A 12,356-nucleotide genomic window follows, 5' to 3' on the forward strand; every position below is an offset into this window, starting at 1 on the left:
TTGAGGACCAGACAGGCAAAGTAAGTCTGTGAAGTGGGGTTTTATTTCAGAATGGCACCTTAAATTATCTTCCTGAGATACACATACAAGTTATTTGCACATTCACATCTCTATAAAGAAACCTACTCTCTGCCATTTCTCCTAAAACATGCTTCCCACAAGTTCCTTTTGCTTTCTCACTTTCAATAGCTGCATGGCTATAAGAATTACTTCACTTGCTTCCTGTCTCCTATAGAAAAACCAGCAGTGCTGATTCAGTGATGAAGAACCACTTCTGGGCCCCTCCAGTGTTAGGGAGCTCTAGGGAGGGCCAGAACTCAGGTTCAACTAATGTAGGCACAATGTTGCCAGGATTTTTATTTAAAGAATCCAGAAAAATCTGGATTTTTGTACAAAATCTCACAATTTTGGCAATGAGTTCTCGTTAAAACAGAACAAAACAAAAAATGAAAAAAGTAGCAGTGTGGTCAAGACCAAACTCATCTGCAGGCTGGAGAAGGCTTGGAGTTGGTCAGGTTTCCTTCTGTTACCCAGATGAGAGAGAAGCAGGGTACTCCATGCCCCGAGGCTTTCCATCTCCCAGGTAGCAGGCTCCCCAGAACCAGCTATTATTTCTAGCAGAGAGAGAGAAAACACACCACCTGAGGGCATCCCTGCAGACTCCTTGAGGACTCTGTTTTGATCTTCCTCCTTCCTCCATTGGGACAGATGAGATGGAGAGAGTCCTGGGGCTCCCCTTAGAGTGAGAGAGAGCAGGATGTGGGCTCAGCAGCAGTTAAACTGATTAGTTAAACTTTTTGGTTGTTGAATGGATAAATGGCAATTAGTCAGCCTAATGCTGACCCCAAAGATCAGCATTTTCATTATTGTTTCCTTCAGACAAAATCACTGTGCTCATTGCACATTGCCTAGGAGAGGGATGATTCAGTCCTAATTCCTGAGGGTGCCCAGAGACAGATGTTGCTCATGTCCCAAATGAAGGCGCTGGCCCAACCCACCTGGCCTTGATAACCTCTTCTTCTCTTGACGCTGTTTCCATCCGTGCACTTCTACCCTTGGTGACATATTAGCTGGGTCATGTGGACAATAGGGTGTGGAGTTTAAGTTCACAAGGACAGGTAGAGACAGTGGTCCTGGGGAGTGGGTGAGCTTCTGTCCTCTCACACAGACTGACTCTTGGTTTAGGATTCCTTTGACTTAGCATGGGCACTGCAAACCTACCCCATCCAGCAATATCCAGCAGCGATGCCCTGGACGCCCCGTTGCAGATTACCTCTGGTGTCCTTCACTGAGCTTGCTGCCCCTCTGCCTGTCACCCTTGCTTGCTCAGTCTCCTTATTCTTCCCTTGAAGAGTCAAAGACTGCGACCTCGGAGATTCCCTCAGAGTTACACCCTATACTTCCAGCTTTACCCACCCATTCTCTTCTCCCTCCTGACTTTAGCCAGCATTCTTTCTTTTTTTCGAACAGTACAGTTGATATAGTGTAAAGTTCACACAGAAAGTAGTCTGTTTTAACTTAGGCTTAATTTATTTTTATTTTGATCATTTTTTTCAATTTTATTTTTTAATTGAAAAAAATTAATTTACGGGTGTGCTCTTGTGGGGAGTTGCTTGCATTTTGCAGGGGTTGCTGGCTGGCTCCAATGTTGCCCTTAACTGGTGAAGCTGTGGGCCTGTACTGTCAGGCCCTCCAATGCTCCTGCCTCTGGGCCACCATGATATTGCCACCACCCTTTGCCCCTGCTCACCAGGGTGCTAGATTTCTGACTTAAAAGAATACATTTAAAACAAAGAACAAAACCCAACTCTGTTATTGTAGAAATTTTCAGACACACAGAAAGGTAATCACCATGTACCCAACACCCAACTTTAACAATCAACATTTGGCAGTCTTACTTAGAAGACTTTAGATCAGTGTTTCTCAGAGTGTCAGCAGTGATCTACTTAGATGGGAATCACCTGGAAATTTGTTTAAAATGCATATTCCTGGGCTCCCCCTCCCCCAGATCAACTGATTCAGAAATCCCTCATTGTCAGGCTCAGCAATCCGCATGTCTACCAGGCTTCCCAGATGGTTCTTATGCACGCTAAAGTGTGAGAATCACTGCCTTAGATACATGTATGCCCTGCCTCCTGTTCGCATGGAATGCCTTCAGGGGTGCCACTCACCCAGCGTCACTCACAGGGTCTTCTGGTCCTTCATCTGGAGGACAAAACAGTTCCTGAGACTGCAGCCTGCACTGCATGGCCAGTGCTTCCCCTGCTGCTCCACATGCTGGCAGCTAATGGCACCAGCTAACAGGACCCAGGGCCTCAGTCTTAAGAAAGTTCTCTATAAATTGGTCAGTTAATTGTTGAAAGAAAGGAGGGCACTGTATCATCTGTATCCAGATGAGCTTCAAGCTTCTCGTTCAACCTACACTGAAACTCAACAATTTGGAGTTATGTTGAAATAAGGCTGTAAGAAGGCACTACAGTGTCTGTAATTCTCTCATGCTGGTTATGAGGCTTGGTCTATAAAGGGGAATCCAGACAAGTAAAGTGCTGGAATGTATTAATTTGCCCCACTTTTGAAACTCTTCGCCAAGACACTACCCCAATGCCTGAGACCAGTAACCTTGTCTTAAACCTTGTCTTTCTTTTTTCCAGGTCAAGAAGGAAGGCTGCTGAAAACATAGAAGAGTATGTTTCTAGCATTCTTCTGGCATCCTGTGGTGACCTTTGTCAACTGTACAGTTTTGGTGTCATTGTCTGTTCAGTCTGTGTTGAACACAGCATTAAAAAACAAGATAGTTTGAAACTGGCTGTGCTCTGGGGGTGGAATTATGCGTACTGAGTCAAGGGTTTGGTTAACGCTGCTTCCTCAACTGAAGGTCAATTGATGCCTAAAACTCATATCTTCCACTGTGTGATTTTTAGGACTATGTGTCCAGGTGTCAGGGTACTGACACATGCCTTCTGCCTTGTTGATATTGATGGGCAGAAGTAATGCCAGCTTTCTAAGCCCAGTCTTCTCCTAAGACTTATACCAAAAGAAAGAAAGAAAGTTTCTAGATGAAGGTGACTTTATAGGCAGGGCCACCCAATTTCACACTTCGGGAACATTTGTATCATAATCCTGGGATGGGGGAGCATTCATATCATAGTCCATGTGATGCTGCCCTCTGGAATGGAGCATTGCACAGCCTGTGCAACCATACATGGCAGACGCGTTTTCTAATTAGGTTTAACCAAGTTGTTGGAGGAAAGTGGGTCCAGGGACATTTTCATCTAGGAGAAAGAATGGATACACTAAAAATGTGTTGTTCCCTTCTGTGTTTGAAACTCATTTTCTGCTCTCCTTTTCTTTTTTGGGAGCAGTCATCGCCTCAGACAGCAGAGCCTGGATGGATCAGATGACGGAGGAGGTAAGATGCCCTTGGAGGAAGTCAAAAGGGCTTCTAGAGAGGCTCCAGAGCATTTCTTAGACCACAGCTGAGGCCCCATTTGCTGCAGCCTTACTGAAAACATTTGCAACGGTTGCACCACACATGCCAGTTCACCTCTCCAGGCCTTGCTAAATGCTGCTGCTTCTGCATGTAGTACCTCACCCCTGCATGTAGTACCTCACCCCTGCTTTATCCACTGACCCTGCTTGTTCTTCAAAACTCCACTGCAGCGTCGCCTTTTATGACTACGTCTCCCCTTCCCATCCTTCTCTCTCTCTGACTCAGAGGTCCTTTCTCTGTGCTCCTGCCACCTCCTTGGCAACCTATTGTAATAACAATGGCTAATATTTATTAGGTGTTTATTACATGCCACGCACTGTTTTACCAGTTTACATATACTAAAGCATTTGCTCTCACCATAACCCTAGGAGATAGTACTAATTTTATCTGAATTTTACTGCTGTGGAAACGAAGGCACAGAGAGGTTAAGTAAGTTGCCCAGTGTCACAGAGGTACTAAGTGACTGGAGCCAGGATTTGAGTACAGTTAGGACATATCACACTTTAACTCTTTGTTGGCTTGACTGTTTTTCCCCTTGATGGAGGACACCAGGTCTTATTTATCTTCACATCTCCAATGCCTGACTCAGAGTATTCAGTTAATGGCTGACTATATAAATGAGGGGAAACAGGACTGAAAAGGCTCGCATCTGTGGCATGGCAGAAGCCTGTGTTCAGAACTCAAGAGAAGATGAAGTTTGTGTGTATCTCAAAAAGAAACCTACTAGAGGGGAGATTATGCTTGGGACCTAAATTTTTAAAGCCTCTTTTTCTTTTTAACCCATATACCTACCATTTCCACACTCATTCCTTTGTGTAAATCCTAGTTTCTATCTGGCTTCAGTTTCCTTCAGCCTGAAGAACTTCATTTATCATTTTTCATAGAGGAGATTCTCTAGCAATAAATTCTCTTTGTCTAAAAATGTCTTCACTTTTCACCAGATATAGAATTCTAGGCTGACGATGTTTTTTCCTGTTAGCTCTTTAAGTAGTTATTTCATTGTCTTCTGGCTTACACTGTTTCTGATGAGAAGTCAGTAGTTATTCTTATCTTTTTGCTCCCTTGTATGTAACATCTTCCTCCCTTCTAGTTGCTTGTAAGATTTCTTTTCCTTTGTCAGTTATTTTCAGCTATTTGGTTATGATGTACGTTGGTGTGTTTTTCTTTGTGTTTATCTTACTTGAACTTCTTGAATCTGTGGATTTACAGTTTTCCTCAAATTCAGAGAATTTTAGCCATTATTTCTTTAAATATATTTTTCTTCCCTCCCACTCCTTCTGGGACTCCAGTTACAGGTATGTATGTCCACATAACCGTTTGCACAGGTCATTGAAGCTTGGAGTTTTTGTTCGTTTGTTTTTCAGTCTACTTTTTCCTCTGTGCTTCAGTTTGGATAGTTTCTATTGCTGTGTAACTGATCTTTCCTTCTATAATGTCCAATCTGTTATTAAGCCCATTCAATGAATTTGTTATTTCAGATATTGTTCTATTTCTCAGCTCTAGAAGCTCCATTTGGTTCTTTTGAAAATGTCTTCCATTTATCTACTCATTTTGTTCATGTTTTCCTTTATCCTTGATAGTGGCCTTTATAGTATCTGTTTTCAAGTTCTTTTGCTGTAAATTCCATCATCTCTATCTTTTCTGAGTCTGTTTCTATTGACCAATTTTGTTTCTGATTAAAAGTCATATTTTTCTGCTTCTTCACATTATGAGTAGTTTTTGTTTGGATGCTGGACATTGTCAATGCTATTATGTTGAGTGTCTGGATCTTGCTGTCTTCTTTTAAAGACTGATAAAGGGTTCGCCAGTTTGCTCAATTGGTTAGAGTGCGTTGTTGTAAAGACTGATATATTTGCTTTGGTAGGCAGTTAATGTCAATCGACTTGATCATTTTGAGAATTGCTTTTAAGCTTTATTAGAGCAGGTCTAGAGTTAGTCCTAAACACTAAGACACTAAGGTGTCTCCTGACTGCCTGGTTGTTTAGCAAGGTCTCTTCACTCTGGCTGGGTAGAGCTGAGCCTTTTCTGATTCTGAATAAGCTCTGGAGATTGTTCAGCTCATACCTTCCTGGTACTAATTCTTTGCCCAGACCTGTAGAGTTTCACCCTACAAAGGCACAGATTGGTGTTCAGTCAGTCTAGATTTCTGGAGCTCTTCCTCTGCATAGCTCTCTAGTCTGTCACACTGTTTTGCAAATTCCAGCCACCTACATACCCCTAAACTTAATCTCTCTCTCTCCTCAACTCAGCGAGACCTCCATGCTCTGTTGGGGCTCCCTCTCACTGTGCCAGAGTCTAGGAAGTACCTCTACATAGGAAGCCAGGGTGACCATCAGGCTTACTTTCTTGTTTCCCTTCTTTCAGGAATCAAAGTCTTGTGCTGCCTATTGTCCAATGTTCTAGTTGTTTGCAGCGGGAAGGCAAGTCTAGTACCAGTTACATTCTCATGGCTTGAAGTAGCGTCCCAAAGCCTTCTTTTAACACTTTCATATGTGACTACATACGAAGAGAGAATTAAATCTGTAAAACTTGGATGTTTACCTGGTAATCACAAGATTGGTATGAGGGTCAAAAAGGAATCTATGAGATGTTCTGGGTTGATGATTAAGATCCAGATTCCCAGGCCATGCAGAAATCAGAAACTGGAGCTGAGGCCCAGAGATCTGCATTAATTTAAATAATACAGACGAATATGTGGTGTGCTAAGGTTTGACAACCCTGCTGTAGTGCTGCTGAAGCCAAGGACTGAGGACCGGAGAAGATGGGAGTTGTATGCAAAAGTACTTCTGCCTCACCTCATTCCAAAGGGTTTTAAGGTAGAAGAGTAGTCATCACTAGAGGTAAGAAAATCAGTCTTATACTGCAAGATTTAGTAAGAGCTTATGAGAATACTCTCCTCATGCTTTAGCATTTTTATTTGCTTTTCAGTATCTTGACAGGCTCATTCCTTTTTGCCAGATCTTCCTTAGCTCTACCCACTAAACTCCTTTTAGCTGCCAGACTTCTCCACTCACTAATAATTCCCAGTGATCATATTAATATGGGATCTTGCATTTCTGTTCCCAAAGTCTGTTTTCTGAGACAAGTACTTAGCATGTCTTCTGCCAGCGCTAAACTGGCAGCTCAGTGCCTAGTGGCTGCTGGCCACACTTTTGATCTGCCTATTCTCACAGATTGTCAGCCATTGGATGCATAGGACATGAGGGTGACCATCCAGGAGGATGTGCCAGAGGACTCAAGGAGGCAGGGTATCTGCCAGACCTTAACAAAGCTGTTAGGTGGTTAAGCAGCAGTGTGCATGGAAATTGTAATGCAATGACTCTGGAGCCTCAGATTTGAACCTGGGTGAGGGAGAGTGGTGGTAAAGGCTGATAATTTATAGCGTGAGCATCCGGCCAGTCCTGAGTGGCATGTAGGAGTGAGTACAAGGCAGGTTGTTTTCTGCCATTGTGACATCATCACTTTAGAATCAAATCTGTGGTGCTTGAAGGAACTCTGGTAGGCCATCTCGTCCAAACCTGTCATTTGCCATGTTTAAAAGCTGAGATTAGAAATTATAAGACAAAATAGCAGGACTCAGAGAGGAACTCTGGTCTTCTGACTCCCAAGAGAATACTCTGTTCTCTTACCACAGTGTTCACCAACATCACTGTCATCATCATTTATCAACAAACATTTATTGTTTGCCAGCTACCTAGCCTAGTGTTTTACATTTTCTCTTATTTAATTCTCAAAACAAATCTGTGAGAAAGTTTTTTTTAATCAACTTTATTGAGGTCTGATTTATACACAATAAACGTCATCCATTTAAAGTACACAATTTCAGTTTTGACAGATGTATATGCCCCATGAAACCACGACCACAATCAATGTACAGAACATTCCCATCACCCCCAAAAGTTTCTCCATGCCCCTTTGCGGTCTGTCTCTCCTCTGTCTCTGGCAACTACATGTGGGTTTTGTTACTATACAGTAGTTTGCATTTGTATTTTCTAGAATTTTGCATAAGGAGGTACTCTGTTGTGCCTGGCTTTTTTCACACAATGTAATGATTTTGAGATTCATCCAGGCTGTTGTGTGTGTCATTAGCTCATTCATTTTTATTGTTGAATAGTATTCCATTGTATGGACATACTCCAGTTTACCTGTTGATAGACATTTGAATTGTTCATTATCCCCATTTTAAAGATGAGTAGACTAAGGCAGAGAAAGGTAACTTTGCCCAAGATTACACATTAGTAAATGGCAGCATCAGGGTTTGAATACAGATCTTGACCCTAGAGCCCCCATTCTTTGCTTCTGGACTGTAATGAATTGTATGTCCCTCAGATATGTTGGTGTCTCCCTCCACGGATTGTATTGATTGATTGTAAGTGTCAGGTCGAGATTTGTAATATAGAGTGCCTAGAATGATTGATGGGATGCTTAATAAAATTTCATTAAGGAAAGAAAGAAGAAAGATCCCTGTTTGCAGAGAATACCTCTAGTATGTTTTCCCCTTCATAAACTTGGAATCTGAAATTTGTGATTTGGCCTTTATTTTGGCCCTTGAGGTTTGAAGCATAAAACCCTTTTTGTCAGAGAGTGCACTTGCTTTTACCTTCTAGGAGGGATGCCTCTTCCCCAGCATAAATCTGTTTTCCATGCAGTTATGCTTGAGTCTTTTAATGGAAAATCAGTTCATATGTTACACTTCACACTCGACTTAGTCCATTTCACTGTATGTGAATGTTTAGAATCCATTATGGAGGAGGAACCATATGTTACCTATAACTAGTTCCTAGAATTATCTTTGCTCAGAGAATTACTTGGTTGGCTAGTGAAGGCTGCTCTTTTGAAGTTAGAATATCCAGTGGGTGGGGAGACTTCATGAGTGAGTCCCCTGAATCATCCATGGATGCTCATTCAGCAGTGACGTTAAACAGATCTTTGGGCACCTATAAGGAAACCTGCTGGTATCCTTAATAAAGTCATATCCAGCTTCTTTGAGGTTGTCAGTGCAAGGAGTGTTATCCCCTGGAAAGTGGCTGATTGTTTTCCTACCCTTGGTAGGGATGGTAATTGGTGAGTAGTCCCGAAAGAGAAGGTGAGTTTCAAGGAATAAAAATGAGGATCTAAGGTCAGGAACCCTCCAGGTAGATAGTTTCCTTTCACCACCAGCCTTGGAGGTTAGATTTTCTTGAGGAAAGCCAGCAGGTTGTCATACATTGCCTCCCATGGCCCGTATTGCTCCAGATGCTGGAGATGGTGATGGAAGAGACAGTCCTTGCCCTCCAGGAGCTTCTGATCTAGTGAGAAATGCCCTTTCTTCTTTCCCTCCCTATCTTTCATGGAAAACTTTCAGGAGCTATGTCTCTCTAGATATATTGCTCAGCATTCAGCCTCCCTCGCATCACCCTGGGTACATGTTGCTCCTTCATCCCTGGGGAAGATGCATTCTCTCTTCCAGGCCCCTGATACCTAAGGAGAGAAGAGAAGCACTTCCTGCCTCCATGCATGCCTCAGGCTTCCTAGAGAAGAGAACAGAAAAATAGAAGAAGGAGGAGCTTTGAAGATTAGGTGTGTTTTCAGAATGAGAAATAGTGAGGGACAATTAGAGGTGGCTTTTGGGATCCAGAATATACTGCATGGAGACTGTTTGCAAGACCATGGCCAGGCTACAAGCTCAGATGCCTCTAGGGGCCAGGCAGATAATATTAAACACATGAAACAGCAAAAGTGTAAGAATGGTGGGGCCTGTGGTGAACCCAGAGGGGAGGTGGCACAGCCTAAAAGTTTTCAAATTCATATTGCTAAAAATGACAAAAAAAAATTTTTTTTTAAACACTTTGTAAACAGAACGAAATGCATCTGCAGGTTGGACTAGGCCTCTGGAAACTGATTTGCTAATCCTTCATAAGACCTTGGGGGGCTCTGCTCTTAAGGAGCACAGGGCTTTGGTGGGGAGACAAAATATAAAAGACACCAACCACTACAAGAGGTCACTCGCTAAGATGGCAGTGTAATGAATGGCAAAGGTGCAGGTGGTTGTGGCTACATCAGTGGTTCATCTTGTTAATGGTTGTGAGTTCAGAAGAGGAAGCTATTTCTATAGGCTGAGAGCACTCCAGGAAGAAGGAAGAACTTGTTCTGAGTCCTGAAGGATGGATAGGATTTGGTTAACTAGAAAAGGATGTGAAAGGCCTCCCAAGGTAAGATGTCCGGTGTAAGGAGAGAATCCACATGGAGAATGAATAAGGAATGCATGGTACCCAGAGAAGCTGGTCCCTGTCTCAACTACAGATATTAAGCATCGCCACATAAACTGCCTTTGATGAAGTCATGAAGATTTCCAGTCACCCAATTTGCTGGTTCTAGGTAGAATCACTCACAGCTATAGCTGACACAATGCTTCAGGAAAGTTGATATTTATGATTATGCAGAATAGCTGGAGGATGATAGACAGCCAGAGTCTCCAGATGACTTCAGGAGCCCAAACTTGCAGAATGGAAAAACTGATTTCTTCTATTTAGATGACCATCCTTCAGTAGCATAATCATTCATTCTTATTCTTGGAATCAAGTTTCTGGTTTGCCCTTGTGAGGCCTTTAGACTTCTTCTGCCATGGACGGTTGTATCATGTTAGAGAAGAAATATCAGATCTAGAGTAGGATTGAACTCAGTCTCTACAAGTGACTTTGGGCAAATCATTCATTCAGTCGTTCACTTAACAACCATCTGTTGAATACTACTATGTCGGATGTGATGCATGGAGCTGGGCACTGGGGACACGAACAGCTTACAATGTAGTTGGGGACCTAGAGATTAAACAAATAATCTTTCAACTAAACAAGTAAGGACACTTTGTGATCTAGTCCCCTGAAGAAGAGTGCTATGTGAGAGAATAACGTGGAGAGCTGATTTGGGCTGGGTGAGAGGGAAGGCCACTCCAAAGAAGTGACTTTACACTTCAACTTGAAGGAAGAGTAGAAGTTGCCAGGAAAGAGGGAGGAAGTTGGGGGGTGTGAGGGAAACTCTTGGTAGAGGAGAGGAGACAGCCAGTGCAAAGGCACAATGCCTCTCTAATCTCTTCCAGGCCTGGTTAGTTTCCTCCAGCTCTAAAATCCAGCTCCAAGAAAGTAAACTGGATAGGATAGGGAACTTTAAAGATGAACATTGAAAGACACACAAATGGGAGAAAAGAGATTCTTGGGGCCGGCTGGTTAGCTCGCTCATTAAAGCATGGTGCTGATAACACCAAGGTCAAGGGTTTGGATCCCCGTACTGGCTAGCACCAAAATAATAATAATAATAATAATAATTTATCTTTAAAAAAGACAAAGAATTTTCAGGTGAAAATCATCTCTGAATATGCAATTAGATATGGATTCAACTTTCAAATAGTTTAATCTCAGAGCAAAACTTAACTGAGAAAAGAATTTGTGAGCTCCAAAATATGTCTAAAAAAAGGGGAAAGTCTCTGAAAGTAGGAGGTTAAAAGAAGAATGAGATCTTTCTTGTGTCGAACCATTGCCTTTTTAGCATACCCAGGACTGTGGGTGGAATTGCAGCTCCCAGCTCTTGGGCAAGCCTCATCCCCACTGGAAAAGGCTGTGCTGCTGTGCATCCCGAGGTCCACTTTTGACAGCATTGAATACCTCAAAACCTTAGCAATAATAAATCCTTCCGGCCAACAAAAAAAGTGTTTAATTCCTACAGGACAACTGAATTGAACCACTTCTAGCCAGGGGCGAATGGGGACTTAATTCAGCAAGTGTAGCAATCTGGATGATCTGAGAGCTCCGAATTTAAGCGTAATTGCTCAATTTTCTATCCATGTCAACAGGGAAAATAGGTAAAAGTGGCTGAACACTGCCAAGCAATGAGGCTGAAGAGATGTGAGATGCTAGGCTGTCAGTGGAATTAGAAAAATGCTATCTGTAGAGGACTGTCGCACCATTGCCCGTCCCCCGCCCCCGCTGTGTCCCTTCCTCTCCGTTCATCTCTGTCTCTGGGCTTTCTAACTCTCTTCTGGGCTCTTTCCCATTCCTTGTTTAATCCTTGTACCATATCCTCAAACATTCTCCTGCAAGCAGCAGAGTCATGTGAGCCTAAACAGCTTTGTCACAGAGAAAAAGTGGAAAGAATCCTGTAAGAACTGATCAATTGGAACCCCGATGTCTCAGTTTCATCCTCAGTAAGAATGTTCCATTATGGCATTCCTTCCTTAAGCTTAATGCAGCATATGAGACTTCCTACTTGTTCCTAAACCTGCTTCCTTTGCCTCCCTAATTTTTTTAAACCATTATAACTACGACTGGTGTTTTAGTAAGTAACGCTTCTTAAAATCAATTTGTTTTTCTAAGTTCAAAGTTACTAGGACTAGACACTAAGGTCTTTCTAAACTCAGGCCTCCCTAGCCTTCCGTAACACGTAGCCGCACAGGAACTCCATATCCGTAGCAGGAACTGGGTCAGGGGTGAGGTGGACTGGAACTCATTGGTCCAAGGACTTAGCTGCCCTCTCTTTTGTCTCTGTGCTTTGTTAAGCCTTATTCTGTTTGTAGGATTTGGGGTAAGAAATTTGAAAAAGAAGTCACTCTTGTAGGGAGTGGTATTGCTAATTAATGTTTGTAAGTATTTACCATGAGCCAGGCACAGAGGAGACTCAGTGATCATCACCGTGTTAGAGAGGAGGAAACTAAAGTATCGTGAAGTTAAATAACTCACCAAGGTCACATGGCTAATAAGCAATGATGTTCTGCTAAAATTTAACAACCAGCTCTCTAGGGAAAAAAAAGTCCCGACTGTAGCGTTTGCTCATTTCTATGGTGTAACTATTCCCCCATGGCTGGTGTCAGGCTACCAACATGACATTGCTGACCACA

The 12,356-nt window shown here is 42.6% G+C and overlaps 1 protein-coding gene across 4 annotated transcripts in view; it reads left to right on the top strand.

Moving 5' to 3' along the window:
• Window positions 1-12,356, top strand: part of IFT43 (intraflagellar transport 43) — a 135,394-nt gene that overhangs the window by 72,954 nt on the left and 50,084 nt on the right. For all 4 annotated transcript variants that reach the window (XM_063091240.1, XM_063091238.1, XM_063091237.1 and 1 more), the window contains 2 exons: window positions 2,652-2,684; window positions 3,363-3,409. In XM_063091240.1, the coding sequence (XP_062947310.1) occupies window positions 2,652-2,684; window positions 3,363-3,409 (80 nt within the window). The remainder of the gene's footprint in view (window positions 1-2,651; window positions 2,685-3,362; window positions 3,410-12,356) is intronic.

This window comes from Cynocephalus volans, chromosome 3 (genome assembly GCF_027409185.1).
Source record: "Cynocephalus volans isolate mCynVol1 chromosome 3, mCynVol1.pri, whole genome shotgun sequence".
Lineage (NCBI taxonomy): Eukaryota > Metazoa > Chordata > Mammalia > Dermoptera > Cynocephalidae > Cynocephalus > Cynocephalus volans.